General features: G+C 36.4%; 3 protein-coding genes across 3 annotated transcripts; 2 read left to right on the top strand and 1 right to left on the bottom strand.

Annotated features, from left to right (window-relative positions):
* The first annotated feature begins 2,257 nt into the window (after window positions 1-2,257).
* Window positions 2,258-4,197, top strand: LOC100241164 (stilbene synthase 6-like). The gene is made up of 2 exons (XM_003634016.4): window positions 2,258-2,510; window positions 2,887-4,197. The coding sequence occupies exons 1-2, from the start codon at window positions 2,333-2,335 to the stop codon at window positions 3,885-3,887; spliced, it is 1,179 nt and encodes a 392-aa protein (XP_003634064.1). The 5' UTR covers window positions 2,258-2,332; the 3' UTR covers window positions 3,888-4,197.
* Window positions 4,198-7,690: 3,493 nt separating this feature from the next.
* Window positions 7,691-14,333, bottom strand: LOC109121618 (retrovirus-related Pol polyprotein from transposon RE1). Its single transcript, XM_059743402.1, has 4 exons — window positions 13,946-14,333; window positions 12,399-12,531; window positions 9,540-11,300; window positions 7,691-7,979 (listed from the first exon to the last, which is right to left on the bottom strand). The coding sequence occupies exons 1-4, from the start codon at window positions 14,331-14,333 to the stop codon at window positions 7,691-7,693; spliced, it is 2,571 nt and encodes an 856-aa protein (XP_059599385.1).
* Window positions 14,334-16,173: 1,840 nt separating this feature from the next.
* Window positions 16,174-18,090, top strand: LOC100258294 (stilbene synthase 1). The gene is made up of 2 exons (XM_003634017.4): window positions 16,174-16,445; window positions 16,805-18,090. The coding sequence occupies exons 1-2, from the start codon at window positions 16,268-16,270 to the stop codon at window positions 17,803-17,805; spliced, it is 1,179 nt and encodes a 392-aa protein (XP_003634065.1). The 5' UTR covers window positions 16,174-16,267; the 3' UTR covers window positions 17,806-18,090.
* Window positions 18,091-19,782: the final 1,692 nt, after the last annotated feature.

Here is a 19,782-nt window from a genome sequence, read left to right as displayed (position 1 = left end):
TGATGGTGCTTGGGTGTCTTGATATTTGTTACATTGTTCGATCATTTATGATAAAACGCATGCTGGGTGATATATTATCTAAACTAACCATCGATGTTTTATGACAGTGCTTAAGAAGTGGTCTAGGTATGCACCCTAAATCTTCTATATGATTGTGATTGGTTTTCTTGTTAGGCATGCTATTCTTTCGAAATCACCTAGCCTACTTAGGTATTTATAATTAACCAATTAATTGTCACATTTCCCTTAACTTAGTCAGTAGAGACTTTTATAGGGCTTAGAGGGGTGCTACCTCCTAAAGGTTCTTTCCTAATAAGTAACTTGATCCTCGAATTTATACTTGGGTTTTTCAAAGACATGTTTTTCCAAAAACTATGAAGTCACTTTTTTAGGGTTTTATTTCTTGTTTTATTTTCCCTTTAAAATAAAATAAAATAAGTGACGACTTCGACTTTTCTAAAATTAATTTTTCACAAATAAAAGCGAGTCTCGCTGATTGAGTGGGGGCACAGGTGAAAAATGCGGGTCCACACTCAGTTACAAAGTCCATTCTTTTTGCATGGATGATTTCATTCCACATTTTTCTAAAATTAATAGCAAAATATGTCATCAAAACATTTTTTTAAAACACCAAAAATATGTTATCATAATATATCTTTGGAAACAGTTTTGAAAAGATCACTGACAACATATGTTTTATATTCCATTTTTATTTGTTTTATGTTTTTGAAGTTAAAAAAGGGAAAATATGTTATTAATCTACTCAAATTAAAAGTTTTAAATTATTTTTAAAAATTAATCAGACTTGATATTGAATCTAATGTATTAAATCTTACTTGATTCAAAATTCATTTACCTAATAATTTTTTTTTTGAAGGAGTTAACTTACCTATTGAGGAAGTTACAACAAGTTGTTGACACTTTGTTCATTGGAAGTGGAGCAAAATGCCATGCTAAAATAGCATAATTGAGATATTTGTACCAAAATGCAATACAAGAGTGATATACTTATTTCTAATACACTAATTTCTACCTTTTATTTTTTTTATTTTTTTTTATTAGAAGTGAGTTAAAATTTAGAGTTTTTAAAAAACATTTAAGGTTATATTTGGTTCCAGAAAGTATTAAGGATGAAAAAAAACCAATTATTAGAAAATAATTTTCTTATATTTGGTTTTACTATGTAAAATATGAAAAAAAAATCAAACATAATTAAAATAATTAAAAAATTACATATTTTAAAATTATTTAATCTTTATATGAAGAGTTAAAATAAATTAAATAAATTTAAAATAATATATAAAAATAATTTATTAACTTTAAATGTATATTTTATTTTTTTATTTTTTTCTACTTTTCATCTCATTTTTTTTTTCTTAGCATTTTTCCTCAAAATTTTGGAAACCAAATATAACCTAAATAAAATACATTTACATATATTATGGGAAAAGTTTTAAGAAATTAAATATTGAATTAATTATTTAATTAAGGAAGCTCTTCAAAGTCAGGTTAGAGGCGGTCAACAGTCAATCCTCACCAACCAAATGTTCAATGCTACACAGGTGGTGGTTTCCCATTGGAAAATTTTTCTTTATTCTTTTTTTATTTTGTGGACCTTAATCATATTATAATTAGTAAAAATTTCTCCAAAATTTTGTTGTTCGTCATGGATTCGAACCCTCCAATCCCTCCTATGATCTTTTAGTTTTTTATAGCTTTATCCTTCCCTCATCTTTCTAGCAGAAATGAGACTAATTATTATAATTTCTTATTTTTCTTCATTCAGTTCTTTCTGGCAAAGTATGGAGTGCTCAATTATTATATGATATGATTTTAAATAAAATTCAAATCAGCGCACAATTAATATATTGACTGATATGATTTAGAATATTTAGACTACCCGGTCAAGAACAGGGGTTGTTGAGGCTATTTCAAAATTTGAAACCTAACTTCGTTTTCATTCAACAGTAGAAAGTTGTGAGCAGCTTCACCAACTGCACACCCTCCTTTTCAAACATAAGACATAAGTGGATCGAATGATTTCTTTCTTCATATCATATATTATTGACTACGATGCATTAATGGGTAGGTGAAAGATCGAACTGGGAAGAATGAAAGTAAAACTCCTTTCATTGATTACATCATTATTTATTGACTACGATGCTCAATTATATCATGGAGTTTTGTTATCAGTTCACATCCACCCACCATCAAGTGGATGAAAGTGGGTGAGACACAACTTATAAATACCCTACTCTCACACAGCTTTTGCAACCCAGCTCCAACCACTTAAAATTTTAGTTCTCTTTTCTTTCCAATTGGAGTAGCAGCAATGGCTTCAGTTGAGGAAATCAGAAACGCTCAACGTGCCAAGGGTCCGGCTACCATCCTAGCCATTGGCACAGCTACTCCCGACCACTGTGTCTACCAGTCTGATTATGCTGATTACTATTTCAGGGTCACCAAGAGCGAGCACATGACCGAGTTGAAAAAGAAGTTCAATCGCATATGTAATTATATTCATGCATTAATTCTTACATGCATAACACTTCTATACATACACGAGTGTGCTACTAGGTGCGGCTCACCTCCAAGTGAATGAATTTTTCAAGCTTTCTGGAGTATAGCTTTTAGATAAAATACTTCAGGAAACTTGAAAATTATTTCACTTCAGTCACCAATATTTCTTTCATCTGACTGTAATGGCTTGAAGAGTTTTACTTTGAATCATATAGCATTGCTAAGAAACACAATAATTTTCGCTATAATTAAGAATAACCTTTCACACTTGCTTCAATGTTAAAATACATGTTGATCATCTTTAGCAATGTACTATATGACTTGTTGATTGGTAAAGCTAATGTGTTCATGTTATTTTATTTACAGGTGAAAAATCAATGATCAAGAAGCGTTACATTCATTTGACTGAAAAGATGCTTGAAGAGCACCCAAATATTGGTGCCTACATGGCCCCATCTCTTAATATACGCCAGGAGATCATCACTGCTGAGATACCCAAGCTTGGTAAGGAAGCAGCACTGAAGGCACTTAAAGAGTGGGGTCAGCCAAAGTCCAAGATCACCCACCTTGTATTTTGTACAACGTCAGGTGTAGAAATGCCTGGTGCTGATTACAAACTTGCTAATCTCTTGGGTCTTGATAACTCAGTTAGAAGAGTTATGTTGTACCATCAAGGTTGCCATGCAGGTGGGACTGTTCTTCGAACGGCTAAGGATCTTGCAGAGAATAATGCAGGAGCAAGAGTTCTTGTGGTGTGCTCTGAGGTCACTGTTGTTACATTCCGTGGGCCTTCCGAGGATGCTTTGGACTCTTTAGTTGGCCAAGTCCTTTTTGGTGATGGGTCTGCAGCTGTGATTGTTGGATCAGATCCGGATATCTCAATTGAACGACCACTCTTCCAGCTCATCTCAGCAGCTCAAACATTTATTCCTAATTCACAGGGTGCTATTGCAGGCAACTTACGTGAGGTGGGACTCACCTTTCATTTATGGCCTAGTGTGCCTACTTTGATTTCCGAGAACATAGAGCAATGCTTGACTAAGGCTTTTGACCCACTTGGTATTAGCGACTGGAACTCGTTATTTTGGATTGCCCATCCAGGTGGCCCTGCAATTCTTGATGCAGTTGAAGCAAAACTCAATTTAGAGAAAAAGAAACTTGAAGCAACAAGGCATGTGTTAAGTGAGTATGGTAACATGTCTAGTGCATGTGTATTGTTTATTTTGGATGAGATGAGAAAGAAATCACTCAAGAAAGAAAATATCACCACAGGTGAAGGATTGGATTGGGGTGTTTTATTTGGCTTTGGACCAGGCCTAACCATTGAGACTGTCGTGTTGCATAGCGTTGCCACGGGTACAAATTGAGTTAAAAAAAATGGTAAGAAAAGTCATAAGGAGAAGCTTTCCATAAATCAAATAAGAGTTAATAAAGATGTATGTCTTCAAAGTTGTACTAGTCTTTAACATCTTTTGTTCTTTACCAATAATTTGTATAATTGTGATTCACTGATTGCTGGAGGGCTTCCTTAGTGACCTCCAGTTCAAAGTATGATATTTCAAGTTCTTATAATATCATTTTCTTGACGGAGTTCCTCAAAATTTGTATTATGTGTTGTTACAAGTATTATAGAGAAGTAAATAAAAAGAAAGAGTGGAACAACAGATTGTGTTTTTACAAGGTGGAATACATTAGACACAAATTTATATCGGTTATTCCCTTGGCTTCACAGTCATCTTTGTCGTCATTCTGCAGACTGGCAATAAAAATAAGAATTCTGCCTTTCTCTAATTATCGTTCTATTTGGACTTGAATAAATCTTTTAGGCAGTCATGCCAATTATTCTAACTCAATTTTGTGTGGTAAAACCTTCTCCAGTAACTTCGGCCTTTTTGTGGGGTCCAATCAAATTTCTATTATTGGGTTATAGGGACCTCATAATTCATACATAAGTTAATATAAGGCATATAAAAAATAAAAATTTAAAAATTTACATCCAATTAATTAGCACATAGCTATATTGGGAAGTAATGCACGTAACATAGAAATATTTTTTACAGACTTCTCTTTAAATAATTATGTTGTTTATCGAAACAAATGTGGCATTTATTTTTTTTCCTTGAAAGTATTTTAGCTTAAACTGCTATTATAGAGAGTATCTACTGTCGTGGGTCCTTGAAACTAGCTTGTTCACATGGATATATAATGCTCTTATGTAATGCAACGGTAATTACATGATATCTAACTTGCGACTTGAAAATGTGAATCTCAATAATGAACTACACCTAGAGGGGAGTGAATAGGTGTTGTAGAACAATTTTAAAATTCTCCCAACAAAGATTACCTAACCTTAATAAAACATCCACAAGCAACAATGTATGCATCAACACTCTCCCAACAATTTATAAATGCAAAACACATGCAAATGCTTCAACACTCCTAAAAATAAAACAAAATATAGAGTGAGAGAAAGAGACAATGAACACCAGATTTTTAACGTGGAAAACCTCCGAAGAGATCAAAAACCACGGGCCTATCACCGATTGAAAACTCCACTATGAAGAATAAAAAAACTGAGTACAAGGTTTTACCTAGCTCAAGCCAACCAATCCTTCCCGGAATACTTGACTAGTACCTTCATTTTCAGCTTCTCCTTTTGGAGCACACTTGGAGTCCGCACCAAGCTCAATCTCGACCTCTTCTTGAATCCACACAAGAAGAAAATGGGTTTTTGCACAACCCAAATAGAATGAGAGATTTAGATGTGAATGAAAGAATGAATCAACCCATTTATTGCTCAAGAAAATCCATTGAAAACAAGTTTTGAAAACATTAAGAGAAGTTGATTTTCTTTGCAATCAAAAACCCCAACTTAGGAAAGCAAAAATGAGAAATGAAGAACACTTGGGAGTGTGGCTGCTCTCCCCACGTTTTCAGCAGTCTCTCTACTCAGAAAATGAGAGAAGATTGGGTTTTAAAGTGTAAAAAGAAACCCTTAATCTAATGGCTGAGATTTGATCAAAAAAACATTAGTTGGATAGATCCACACCTACACCTGGATCGATCCAGAAACAGAGGAATAAAAGCCTTGCACCAAAAACCATTTTTCCCAACTTTCTAACACATTTTAAAGATTAAAAACCGGGTTGATTCACACCCAATCACTCCACACTCGACTACATACCTTGGCCTCTTAGCAAAGTCTTAGTCTTCAAAGTCAAGTAGTCCGAATAGGAATAGGAAAGCCGAGTTAGGGGACACTTAGGAATTTTGTCCGGAATTGCCAACCTAGCTAAACACTCACAATCTCCCCCTTTGGCAATTCTGGGACAAAACCCTTTACAACACGAATGAGTACAAGTAAGTAAGCCCCACCCAACTCTCATACAAGACCCCTCACTCACTCAAAACCACAACTTAGGTACTACAATACCTGCAAATAAATCTCAAGAAAAGCATTAGTAGCACCTGTACATATTCCAAGGCACTTCCACAAGATTTGAATAAATTAACACATAGATATCCACATATATCATTTGCCTAAAGATAATCAATATATCCATGAGTCAAAATAACATTCATGAGTCAAAATAACCATGTTCAATAACCACAAATACAAAACAATATGATCATGATCAACATATCAAATATCCAAAGCACAAAACACAATGTCATGATCAACTACATGTCAATTGTCAAGTGTAAAATGTCTCCCCCTTTTTGTCCCAGAATGAGACAAAGAGTTGTCCAAAATAAGCCATGTACATAAGTTGATCAAAATGAACATGATAAGCAAATTACACAAGACAAGGAGCTGTCCAAAAAATGATAACTAGCTGCTACTTGGCTAAGAGAGATGCTTATGGACAAAATCTTCAAGAGCGTGCAGCTGATCCATGTTGCAAAGCATTTGTCCATCAATTAGAGAGAAACCTCTCTCCATATAAGATTGAAGTTGAGAAATCTGCTCAGACAATAAGGTGGATTGAGCAGAAATCTTTTCATCCAAAGCATCAAACCTAGCACAAATTTCAGCTAGGACAGTGGAATCTACATCTGAATCAGCGTCACTTTCACCAAATTTTCTCTTGGCTCTACTATGGCACACCTTCTTCTTAGAACCAAGAGCACCCTTAATCTGTCCTTGACGTCGATTCCAAGAAGAGGTATCAATGGGACCCATTGGCATAAGAAAAGGAGAATTGACAGGAAATACAACTCCAGCCCTTTGGCAGATTTGTGTGATCAAAATGCCAAAGGGAAGAACCTCCTTCTTAGACACTGTAGGATCACCTCGAAAAATCATCTCATCTAAAATGCAAGATGCTAGATTGATGGGTTCCCGATGAAGGATACGAGACAAGAGAATGCAACCATTCTTACAAATGTTTGCCCGATGAGAGGAGGGATAAACTGAGAATGATAGAAAAGTAGCTAACACCCAAGCAGGACGAGATAAACCACCAGTGTGCACCCCTGAGCCTAGCTGACCTCGGACCTCTCCCCATAAGTCAATAGACACTCTATCCAACAGGTCAGAGGTGATTTCCAAATCACTCACAGAGGGTGCTTGAACCAACGGGATGCCTAAGACTTCAGCAATTATCTTAGGGGTGACTTTAACAACAATTCCAAAAAGACTTGATTGGAGGTAGGACTGATCCAAGTCATGCTCAATAATGTTCGAATAGAACATTCGGACAATAGGAGCACAAGCAGACCCAGTGAAGTTTGCTAGAGGAAGCCATCCTAGTTCTACAAATAGGTCTGGAATTGGTGTGTCGAAAAAGGATTCTAAATGAAGTTGTCTCTCAAGAACAAGAGACCTCTGACGATAAACCTTAGTGTACTGGTCTCTACATAATTTTGCCGGGAACGCATTGAAGGGAATCCCATCAATTGAAGTTTTTGCAGGAGCCTTGGGGATACTGGGAGGCTGGATAGAAGGAATGATGGATAAATTTTCATCTCGAGCACCTTTTGAGGTTCTAGAGGATGACCCTTTAACAGGGGCTTTGCTTTTACGACATTTTGGAGGCATATTTCCCAAATAATCCACCCAAATAGCCTACTGTGAGAAAATCTCACACAAAAACTAACCAACAACACCAATGGAAGAAAAACCAACCTGTACACACGAGAAAAGCTGTGACGACCAAGGGCTACCAGATCAGCAATCCTTTGACGGGGAAGATATCAGATCAGTGATACCACAAGAAAAACTGGAACGAATGCCGACTAACGGAAATGGAGTTGCAGTCCAGCGACAAACAGGCGACAAACAGAGAGAAAAACAATGAGACAAGATGTGCTTACAGTACACCGAAATGCCGACAGCAGACAGAAATGAGAATGAGAGCTGTGCACGGCGAAGATTTCCGGTGACAACGGTCGGAACGAACCAAACGACGGCGAATAGAAGAGACGAAGGGTTCTTCTCTGGAACGAAAACCCTAGGGCTTGGAAAGAAATGAATGAGACGAGTAACCAGTAACCAGATTTGGGGTTTTTGAGTTTTTTTTTTTTTTTACTTTTAATTACCAAAATGCCCCTCATCCATTTAACCCATGAGTATAACCATTTGAGGAAACTTTTCACAAAAAATTTCTAAGTGTTGGAGTCAAATGGTATCGATCTTGGTGGATCGATCCACACATCGTTCAAGGGCTCTCGGTGACAAGACTGTGCACACAGTGGATCGATCCACACATTCAGCAGATCGATCGACACCCTACTGAAAAATGACTTAGGCAAAAAATCTACAATAAAAACACAAGAAGTCCAACAAGCTTTCCAAACATTGAAAATTTGATTCACCATAGCTAAGATTCAATAGGATGACATACTTATCTTTCAATCAATGAGTTAGAATTGATTCATATTGAACAAGAATGCTACCAAGAGCTTAACTTTAGACAAAATTAATAAACATAAAGATTGAAGAACCTTCCAAATTTATTAAATGAATAGGTAAAAAAACAAATGATTATCAACATTCTAACAAGTATGTTTAAGCTCAAAGAAGACTTACTCATGACGCCATAAAATAGTGAGTATGTTAATTTCTTTCCACTTATAAACCTATATCCACCCATAAAGCAAAAAATCATTTTCAAGACACACTTCCTTCCTAGAGAAATTCAAGATAATATTCCAAGAAGTCAATTTGCACCTCTCTTGGCCGGATTTCTGTTTAACACGGCTTATTCACATCCCAAAAAAAATCATACAACATTTGTTTTTCACATTGAGCATTGAAATGATTTCACAAACATGAGCTTCACTCTTAGGATCATTTTTTTTTTTTTTTTTTTTTTTTTTTAAATTTGAGGATCACTAAGGTGGCCTTTACAACATAACAACATATGGGATGTCCCACTCTTGCAATGGAGGCTTTTTAACCCTTGAAACATTGCCAAGGAGCCATAACCATTCTGGGAAACTTAATATTTTTCCTTTTTTTTTTTTTTTTTTAATTTCAAAGAGAGGGCAAACAATCAAGGAAGAATAATCTTAAACACTCAAGGATATTCTGGATGACTTTACTCATTTTTTAATGCTCATTAGATAAACATAAGTTTGCATTTAGACTATAAAGAACATTACTCACAATTTATGTAATCACAAGATTCAACCATGAGCTATTACTCACTTAAAAGAAATGAAGCTAACCTTTTGAGGTTTATCTAATCAAATCAAAATAGCAAGGATTCAATATCATGTTTACCAATCAAGCCATGGAGATAAAAACATCTTGAAGCATTTAAGATCATTAAGAGTCAATTTAACTCTTAAACAAAAGAGTAAGCATGTCACTCTCATGAACTCAACAAATGTTGAAAATTTATGGAAAAATGAAGAAATGATTGAACCAAAACAAAAGGACATCAACTTGATTAAAGTTAGGAACAAAGGAAGACAACTAGGACTCAAGGATATGCAAGAAGGAGTCCTAGACAGGTTCTAGAGAAAGTCAATTGACTGTGCATAAACCTATGGACTTTCTAAGTGATTCAAACCTAGACACATCCAAAGGTTTAGTAAGAATATCAGCAATTTGACCCTCAGTTGGAACATATTCCAATGACACCACTTTGTCTTCTACTAAGTCACGAATGAAATGATGTCTAATATCAATGTGTTTTGTTCTAGAGTGCAGAACAGGGTTCTTGGAGATGTTGATTGCACTAGTATTGTCACAAAACAGTACCATGGTTCCTTGATCAATCCCATAGTCTCTCAACATTTGCTTGATCCACAAAAGTTGGGAACAACAACTACCGGCAGCAATGTATTCCGCTTCAGCTGTGGAAAGCGAAACAGAGTTTTGCTTCTTACTCATCCAAGCAACCAAACAATTTCCAATATAGAAACAACCACCTGAAGTGCTTTTTCTATCATCCACATTTCCAGCCCAATCGGCATCAGTGTAGCAAGCTACATCAGAATGAGTGTCAAATGGATACCAAAGACCCAGCTCTAAAGTACCAGCAATGTACCTAATGATACGCTTAAGAGCTATGAGATGAGATTCCTTAGGACATGCCTGATACCTAGCACACACTCCAACACTAAAAGCTATGTCCGGTCTACTAGCAGTGAGGTACAAGAGACTACCAATCATGCTCCTATACAATGTTTCCTCTACCCCTTTCCCGGATTCATCCTTACTTAGCTTTAGGTTGGTTGGCATTGGTGTCCTAAAATGTTTAGTTGACTCAAGCCCAAACTTTTTGACAAGTTCCCTTGCGTACTTGGATTGGGATAGGAAAATCCCATCCTTGAGTTGTTTCACTTGGAAACCAAGAAAATAGGTCAATTCTCCTACCATGCTCATCTCAAACTCACTTTTCATTTCTTTGGCAAAATCTAAAGCACACTCATTGGAGGTAGAGCCAAACACAATGTCATCCACATAGATTTGTGCTACCAAGAACACTTCATCATTTCTTCTAATGAACAATGTTCGATCAACTCCCCCTCTCATGAATCCTTTCTTAAGAAGATAGGATGTGAGTCTTTCATGCCAAGCTCTAGGAGCTTGCTTTAAACCATAGAGAGCTTTTCTAAGTCTATAGACATGATTTGGATACCTAGGGTCTTGAAACCCTTTGGGTTGCTCCACATACACTTCTTCATTAAGGATCCCATTTAGAAAGGCACTCTTGACATCCATTTGAAACAATTTAAATTTCCATACACAAGCTACAGCTAAGAGTATTCGAATGGATTCAAGTCTTGCAACTGGAGCAAAGGTTTCATCAAAATCAATTCCCTCAATTTGCTTGAACCCTTGAGCAACTAACCTAGCTTTATTTCTCACAATCACACCATTTTCATCCATCTTATTTTTGAAAATCCATTTTGTTCCAATGACATTCACATCTTTTGGTCTAGGCACTAAGAACCAAACATCATTTCTAGAAAATTGATTTAGCTCTTCATGAAGAGCATCTACCCAAGCTTCATCATTCAAGGCTTCTTCAACATTTTTTGGTTCAATTTGGGAGGTATAGCAAACATAGCTTACCTCATTTAGCTTGGATTGTCTCCTTGTTACCATGCTATCCTCATAGTTCCCAATCACATTGCTCAAAGGATGGTTCTTAGGTACCCTTGACTTATTTTTCTTTGATGGCTCAATTCTCCCCCTATCTCCTTTCTTTCCTTGCTCATCTTTTTTTTCTTCATCTTCACTTAACTTTTCATCTTCAGATTTTTCTTCAATCACTTCAATATCTTTTGACACATCAATTCTATCATCATCACACTCTCTTGACCTTGATCCCATATCATCCACAATTACATTGATTGATTCCACCATACATTTTGAACTCAAAATGTATACTCTATATGCCCGACTTTTGGAGGAATATCCTAAGAATATCCCTTCTTCACTCTTGGATTCAAACTTTCCAAGATTTTCATGATCTTTCAAGACATAGCATCTACTTCCAAACACCCTAAAGTACTTCACACTGGGTTTCTTACCTTTCCACAGCTCATAACAAGTCTTCCTAGTATGAGGACGCATGTGAGTTCTATTGGAAGTATAGCAAGCTGTGTTGATGGCTTCAGCCCAAAAATGTGTAGGGAGTTCATGCTGATTTAGCATTGTTCGGGCCATTTCTTGAAGGACACGATTTTTTCTCTCAACTACCCCATTTTGTTGAGGTGTTCTAGGAGCGGAAAACTCATGTTTGATTCCTAGAGAATGACAAAATTCAAAAAAATTTGAATTGTCAAATTCTCTCCCCCTATCACTCCTAATTCTTTCAATGGGATGCCCTTTTTCATTTTGAATTTTCAAACCAATGTCCTTGAAATTTATGAATGCCTCACTCTTATCTCTTAGGAATGCAACCCATGCATACCTAGAATAGTCATCAACCATCACCAAAATGTATTTCTTGCCCCCTAAACTCTCAGTTCTCATTGGTCCCATGAGGTCCATATGTAAGAGTTCTAAAGGTTTAGAGGTCAAAATTTCATCAACTCTCTTATGTGTACTCCTTGTTTGTTTTCCCTTTTGACAAGGACCACAAATAGGATTAGAGGGTTTTCCAAGCTTAGGAATCCCTTTGATGACTTCATTATTTGCAACCTTCATCAAGTCACAGTAGTTCAAATGACCCAACCTACGGTGCCACAAATTGATTGATTCAATTTTTGAACTACCACACACAAGAGAAGAAGAAAAAGAGGTAGAAGGATTTTGACAAACAACATAGCAATTATCAGAAGTTCTCAAACCAATCATCACACAATTTCCATTCAAATCAAACACTTTACATAAATTTTGTGAAAATTGAACATTGAACTTCTTGTCACATATTTGACTAATGCTAATCAAGTTAGCTTTCAGTCCTTCCACATACAAAACCTCTTCAAGGTTAGGGATCCCGGGAGCACAAATTGTGCCTTTCCCTTTCACACTAGCAACATTGCCATCACCAAAAGTCACATTTCCTCCATCAAATTCAGTGAAATTAGTGAAGAATGATCTATTACCTGTCATATGACGTGAACAACCACTATCAAAATACCATGAGTGTAACTCACTAGCTCTAAGTGCAGTGTGAACAACAAGGCAATTAAGCTCACTCTTTTTCGCCCATATTTGTTTTACATTTGTGACTTTGGTCATTCCATTTGAAGTGCTTCCTTGGAAGCCACTATAATGAGGGACATTTGAATCTTTCATGAACACTCTCTTGCCTCCTTGTAACAACCTATTTCTCAAAGTGAATGATTCATTCATTAGGTTGGTCAACTTTCTTTGGAAACTCTCAAACATCCTAGCATAACATCTATCCATGGTGTGTCCCATTTTAGTGCAATGAGTGCAATGAAGTTTCAGTTTTGGAGGAATTTTCTTAGGGACCACTTCTTCACAAGACTTGACAAAAATTGTTTTACCACTACTTGGAGTGGTAGCTTCATCAACAAAACCTAAGCCTCTTTTATCAAATGATTTCCTCCCTAAATTGATCAAATCACTAAGTCTTTTAGAGCTAGGATGTGACTCTTCTTTCCTAAGACTCAACTCATTTTTAAACACTTGATTTTCACTCTTCAATTCATCACACATTTTCTTCATGTCAAAGTGTTCGCCCTCAAGAAAGGCAATCTTATCTAGCAAAGATTTTTTCTCTCCCTTTAGAGTTTTAATCTCACTGATTAAACTCCTTTTAGAAGTCTTCCACTCAACTTGTTCCTGTTTGAGACTTAAGCACTCCTTGTACAAAGTCTCATATGCAGAGTCAAAACTCATCTCATCACCATTTGAGTCACTTGACTCACAAGACTCACTAAGTACCTCCTTTTTGAGTGGTTCATCAATGACACTTGCCATAAAAGCTGTGAAATTAGTGCATTCCTCACTAGCATTGGATTCTTTTTCACTAGATTGACATGATTCTGAGTCACTCCAAGTGACTTGCATGGCTTTCTTTCCTTTTTTCTTTGAGGGACATTCTATGGCATAGTGTCCCTTTCCTCCACACTTGAAGCATTCAACCTCAAGGTCCTTTTTGACACTCTTGTCTTTCTTTTTGTCTTTTACATTTGATTTACCCATTGAATTATTCCATTTTCTAGCATCTTCATTGGACTTCTTCTTATATTTCCTGAACTTCATGTATTTTTTGAATTTTCTAGCAAATCTAGCAACCTCTCCATCCGACATTTTCTCATTACCCTCACCTTCGGAACCTAAGGACTCCTCTTTAATGGCATTCAAGGCAATGCCCTTTGATTTCCTAGGTGATCCAAGAGTCATTTCAAAGGTTTGGAGTGAACCCACAAGTTCATCCACTTTCAAGGAATCCACATCCTTGGACTCTTCAATGGCAGTTTGCTCTAAATCTCTCCGGAAGAGATCTTAGAATTTTTCTAACCACTTTGGAATTAGAGATGGGCTCACCTAGATTAAAACTAGAATTCACAATGTCCATCAGTTTTGCATAGAACTCTCCAAAGTTCTCATGATCCTCCATCCTAATTGTCTCAAACCTAGAGGTTAACATTTGAAGTTTGGACACTTTCACAGCATTAGTACCTTCATGAGTCACTTGGAGGATATCCCAAGCCTCCTTAGCCGAAGTACATGTGGCTATCCTACGAAATTCATCCGTGCTAATGGCATTAAAGATAGAATACATGGCTCTAGCATTGTTCTCACTAGCTTCATTGTCACCTCTATCCCATTCCAACTTAGGCTTGATAACATTAGTTGGTCTTCCTTCTCTATCCAACACCTTAGGTGGAGACCAACCAAATTCAACTGCATTCCAAACTTTTTCACTTTGCATTTTGAGAAAATATTGCATTCTCACTTTCCAATGAGAATAATTTTCGCCGGTTAAAAATGGTGGTCTCCCAATGGAAGTTCCCTCTTGATGAGGTTCCATGATTGAGATTCAAGGACCGAAAATGATTTTTTCTTTTAAAAACCTGCTCTGATACCAATTGAAAATGTGAATCTCAATAATGAACTACACCTAGAGGGGGGTGAATAGGTGTTGTAGAACAATTTTAAAATTCTCCCAACAAAGATTACCTAACCTTAATAAAACATCCACAAGCAACAATGTATGCATCAACACTCTCCCAACAATTTATAAATGCAAAACACATGCAAATGCTTCAACACTCCTAAAAATAAAACAAAATATAGAGTGAGAGAAAGAGACAATGAACACCAGATTTTTAACGTGGAAAACCTCCGAAGAGATCAAAAACCACGGGCCTATCACCGATTGAAAACTCCACTATGAAGAATAAAAAAACTGAGTACAAGGTTTTACCTAGCTCAAGCCAACCAATCCTTCCCGGAATACTTGACTAGTACCTTCATTTTCAGCTTCTCCTTTTGGAGCACACTTGGAGTCCGCACCAAGCTCAATCTCGGCCTCTTCTTGAATCCACACAAGAAGAAAATGGGTTTTTGCACAACCCAAATAGAATGAGAGATTTAGATGTGAATGAAAGAATGAATCAACCCATTTATTGCTCAAGAAAATCCATTGAAAACAAGTTTTGAAAACATTAAGAGAAGTTGATTTTCTTTGCAATCAAAAACCCCAACTTAGGAAAGCAAAAATGAGAAATGAAGAACACTTGGGAGTGTGGCTGCTCTCCCCACGTTTTCAGCAGTCTCTCTACTCAGAAAATGAGAGAAGATTGGGTTTTAAAGTGTAAAAAGAAACCCTTAATCTAATGGCTGAGATTTGATCAAAAAAACATTAGTTGGATAGATCCACACCTACACCTAGATCGATCCAGAAACAGAGGAATAAAAGCCTTGCACCAAAAACCATTTTTCCCAACTTTCTAACACATTTTAAAGATTAAAAACCGGGTTGATTCACACCCAATCACTCCACACTCGACTACATACCTTGGCCTCTTAGCAAAGTCTTAGTCTTCAAAGTCAAGTAGTCCGAATAGGAATAGGAAAGCCGAGTTAGGGGACACTTAGGAATTTTGTCCGGAATTGCCAACCTAGCTAAACACTCACACGACTATCTGATGGGTACAAATTAAAATCTATACCAATTTTTTACTTCATTGTCAAAAGTTTGCAACATTTTAATGCTATGAATATACTTTCCAAGTTGTTTCGTGGATTACTCGTTATCTTCTCTTAAGATAGAAAAAGAAAATATTTGCCATGGAGACTTGTATTTTTAATCCACTTGTCTTCTTTAATTATTATTATTATTATTATTTGGAGAATCAAATTGGGTTGTTGAGGTTAGAAATTCTGACTTTGAATGAATTTGATTTCATTAACAATAAGAAAGTTGGTAGCAGCTTCCCACACGTGGAAAAGTCAAATGGAAAACGTATTAATTTACAACTAGAGGCTGGAAAAGTCTTTATCTCTATATATAAAAACTGTTATATTGAGAAGCCGTAGCCAGACTGAATGGTCTCTCCTTCCTATGGATGCATTCATCATATATGGGTAGGTGAAGAACAGAAAACAACACCAATACATTATTAACACATGCATAAATGTCTGAAAACCAACCCACCAGAAAATAAACTCACGCACACAAACTTTGACGCCAACTGATAATTCAAAGACTGCCAATGGATAAGAGTTGGTGAGACACTGTTATAAAAGCCCAACACTCACACCCAGCTTTCTCAAGCCAACTCCAAGCACTTGTGCACACTGAGTTCTCTTTCCTTCCTCAACTTAATCTTAAGCTTCAATTTCATTACGTATCTAGCATCCATGGCTTCAGTTGAGGAATTTAGAAACGCTCAACGTGCCAAGGGTCCGGCCACCATCCTAGCCATTGGCACAGCTACTCCCGACCACTGTGTCTACCAGTCTGATTATGCTGATTACTATTTCAGGGTCACTAAGAGCGAGCACATGACTGAGTTGAAGAAGAAGTTCAATCGCATATGTAAGTATATTCATTCATTAATTCTTATATCCATAACACTTATATGCATATAAGAGTGTGCGCTATTAGGTGAGGCTCACCTCCAAGTGAATGAATGTTTCAAGCTTTCTAGAGTATAGCTTTTAGATAAATTACTTCAAGAAACTTGAAAATCATTTTACTTCTGTAACCAATATTCCTTTCATTTCATAGTAATGGCTTGAAGAGCTGTTCTTTGAATCATGTAGCATTGCTAGCTATAATTAAGAATAACCTTTTATACTTGCATCAATGTTAAATGCATGTCCATCATCTTAAACAATATACTAAATGACTCATTGATTGGTGACGCTAATGTGTTCATGTTCTTTTATTTATAGGTGACAAATCAATGATCAAGAAGCATTACATTCATTTGACTGAAGAAATGCTTGAGGAGCACCCAAACATTGGTGCTTATATGGCTCCATCTCTCAACATACGCCAAGAGATTATCACTGCTGAGGTACCTAAGCTTGGTAAGGAAGCAGCATTGAAGGCTCTTAAAGAGTGGGGCCAACCAAAGTCTAAGATCACCCATCTTGTATTTTGTACAACCTCCGGTGTAGAAATGCCCGGTGCGGATTACAAACTCGCTAATCTCTTAGGTCTTGAAACATCGGTTAGAAGGGTGATGTTGTACCATCAAGGGTGCTATGCAGGTGGAACTGTCCTTCGAACTGCTAAGGATCTTGCAGAAAATAACGCAGGAGCACGAGTTCTTGTGGTGTGCTCTGAGATCACTGTTGTTACATTCCGTGGGCCTTCCGAAGATGCTTTGGACTCTTTAGTTGGCCAAGCCCTTTTTGGTGATGGGTCTTCAGCTGTAATTGTTGGATCAGATCCAGATGTCTCGATTGAACGACCACTCTTCCAACTTGTTTTAGCAGCCCAAACATTTATTCCTAATTCAGCAGGTGCCATTGCCGGAAACTTACGTGAAGTGGGGCTCACCTTTCATTTGTGGCCTAATGTGCCTACTTTAATTTCCGAGAACATAGAGAAATGCTTGACCCAAGCTTTTGACCCACTTGGTATTAGCGATTGGAACTCGTTATTTTGGATTGCTCACCCAGGTGGCCCTGCAATTCTTGATGCAGTTGAAGCAAAACTCAATTTAGAGAAAAAGAAACTTGAAGCAACAAGGCATGTGTTAAGTGAGTACGGTAACATGTCAAGTGCATGTGTGTTGTTTATTTTGGATGAGATGAGAAAGAAATCCCTAAAGGGGGAAAAGGCCACCACTGGTGAAGGATTGGATTGGGGGGTATTATTTGGTTTTGGGCCAGGCTTGACTATTGAAACTGTTGTGCTACATAGCATTCCCACGGTTACAAATTAAAAGAAATAAGGGAGAATGGTCTTTTCAATACTCTATTGTATTAAATAGGAGTTAACAAAGTTATTTATCTTTGAAATTGATAATACTCTTATAGTATTTTATTACTTTGCTAAATTTGGCTTGTAATCAAGTCACTGTTAAACTTTCTTTGTGAACTCAAACTTAAAGGATGAGTTTCAAGTTGTCAATGTTTCATTATCTTATAGATTCCTCAAACATTATATTGTTGTGTTCATATGAATCTTATTTAAAAGTAAATAAAAGAAATATTGGATTTGATAGCTCTAGTTGGTATTGAATTGGTTTCTTTGTTGATATTTGAAGGCTTGTGAAGTCATATAGAGCTCAATCCAACTTGAGTACACATAATGGATTTGACTCCATTTGACCCCATTATTTGTATGGTAGAAACACACTCCCTCTAAAAATGATGACTTAGTTAAAAAAAGTTTGTATTTGTTGCATTAATCATTTCTCTCCTCATTTTTCTCAAGTAGGAACATATATCACCATAGCATTTTTCTAAAACACCAAAATATATCACAAAATAAAAAACAGGGTACGAAACAATAACCTTTGAAATCTACGATTAAGTTGCAAAGTTGTACAAAACTAGAAAGTATAGCTAAAGGAAAATACAATGAAGATAAAGGTGTTTAATGCATTAAAAAGCTCTTAGAAGTTGGAAAATATTGCAAAGATTAAGGTGGCAGTAGTAAGTCTTAAGGATAGAGGTTGAAGAAGAGCTTTCCACTAAGGGGCCTCCCAAGTCCCCCTTCCTCATCTCCTTAAAAGAACATTTATAAGTGTTCTTGGGTTGACCTTAATATTAGGTCATGTAAAAGCATTCAAAAGGAGGTGAGAGATCCAATGGTGGATTAGGAAGTGTTCAAATATGAGGGTCCGCATATTCTTGAAGTTCCAACACAAAATAGCGGTAGCAAAAAGAAAAATAGTGCCAAGTTATAAGGTGGTTGTGGACCCGCATTTTTCACATGCGTCCCCACTCAATCGGCGAGACTCACTTTTATTTGTGGTGAAAAAATAGTTTTGGAAAAGTCAAAGTTCCCACTTATTTTATTTTTATTTTAAAGGAAAAATAAAACAAGAAATAAAATGCTAAAGAAGTGACTCCATAGTTTTGGAAAAACATGTCTTTGAAAAATCCGAGTCTTGGTCCGGGGATCAGGTTACCTATTGGGAAGGTACCTCTAAAAGGTAGCACCCCTCTAAGCCCTATAAAAGTCTCTACTGACTAAGTTAAGGGAAATGTGGTAATTAATTCAGTTGATTATTTATACCCAGGTAGGCTAGGTGATTTTAAAAAATATAGCATGCTTAACAAGAAAACTTATCACAATCATAAAGAAGATTTAAGGTGCATACCTGGACTGCTTCCTAAATGCTATCACAAGACATCAAAGTTAGTTGAAATAGTATATCATCCAGCATGCGCTTTATTAGAAATAATTGAACAATGAAACAAATATCAAGACACCCAAGCACTATCAAACATAGATGCAGTTCGCAATGACAAGCATATTCATAGAATTTAGAAGATAGGTGATAGAGGGCGTACCTGGATAGCATAGATAACTTATCATGCTCTTCCGTAGGATATGGCGAGTTAGATAATAAATAATAGAATTAGAAATCCTAGCATGCTTGTTATCTAATCAGTATAGCAAAAATTATCAAAGTATACGAAATCCACAATTATCACATATATCTGGCATATAATTCCTAAAAAAATAGATAGACATGATTTCAACAAGTAGCAAAGTGGCATCAAAGATGAGTTTTAGAAAGATTCTCTTATGTAAGGGTTTGACCAATTCCCTGATTGATGTACGCAAATCTAGCCTAGAATTATCTCATTTGTTTGGGACCACAAGCTTGGATTCATGTCTTACTCAAAACCATAGCTTTTATTGAAAACTGAGAAAGATGTGAACCGATCAAAACATGGTTGCATAT

The sequence above is a fragment of the Vitis vinifera genome, chromosome 16 (assembly GCF_030704535.1).
Source record: "Vitis vinifera cultivar Pinot Noir 40024 chromosome 16, ASM3070453v1".
NCBI lineage: Eukaryota > Viridiplantae > Streptophyta > Magnoliopsida > Vitales > Vitaceae > Vitis > Vitis vinifera.
The sequence above is the reverse complement of the archived record's forward strand: the minus strand, read 5'-3'. Positions and strand labels throughout refer to the sequence as shown.

Bases quoted from the DNA above. Each gene is read 5' to 3' on its own strand.
- LOC100241164 (XM_003634016.4), top strand. From the start codon at position 2,333: ATGGCTTCAGTTGAGGAAATCAGAAACGCTCAACGTGCCAAGGGTCCG. The intron at 2,511-2,886 runs GTAATTATATTC...TTTTATTTACAG, and splicing joins AAAGAAGTTCAATCGCATAT to GTGAAAAATCAATGATCAAG.
- LOC109121618 (XM_059743402.1), bottom strand. From the start codon at position 14,333: ATGCAAAGTGAAAAAGTTTGGAATGCAGTTGAATTTGGTTGGTCTCCA. The intron at 11,301-12,398 runs GTATGTGGAAGG...TATGGGATCAAG, and splicing joins CCTAACCTTGAAGAGGTTTT to GTCAAGAGAGTGTGATGATG. The intron at 7,980-9,539 runs GTTTGAATCACT...TTTCTTTCCAAG, and splicing joins AAACCTTTGGATGTGTCTAG to CCCTAGGGTTTTCGTTCCAG.
- LOC100258294 (XM_003634017.4), top strand. From the start codon at position 16,268: ATGGCTTCAGTTGAGGAATTTAGAAACGCTCAACGTGCCAAGGGTCCG. The intron at 16,446-16,804 runs GTAAGTATATTC...TTTTATTTATAG, and splicing joins GAAGAAGTTCAATCGCATAT to GTGACAAATCAATGATCAAG.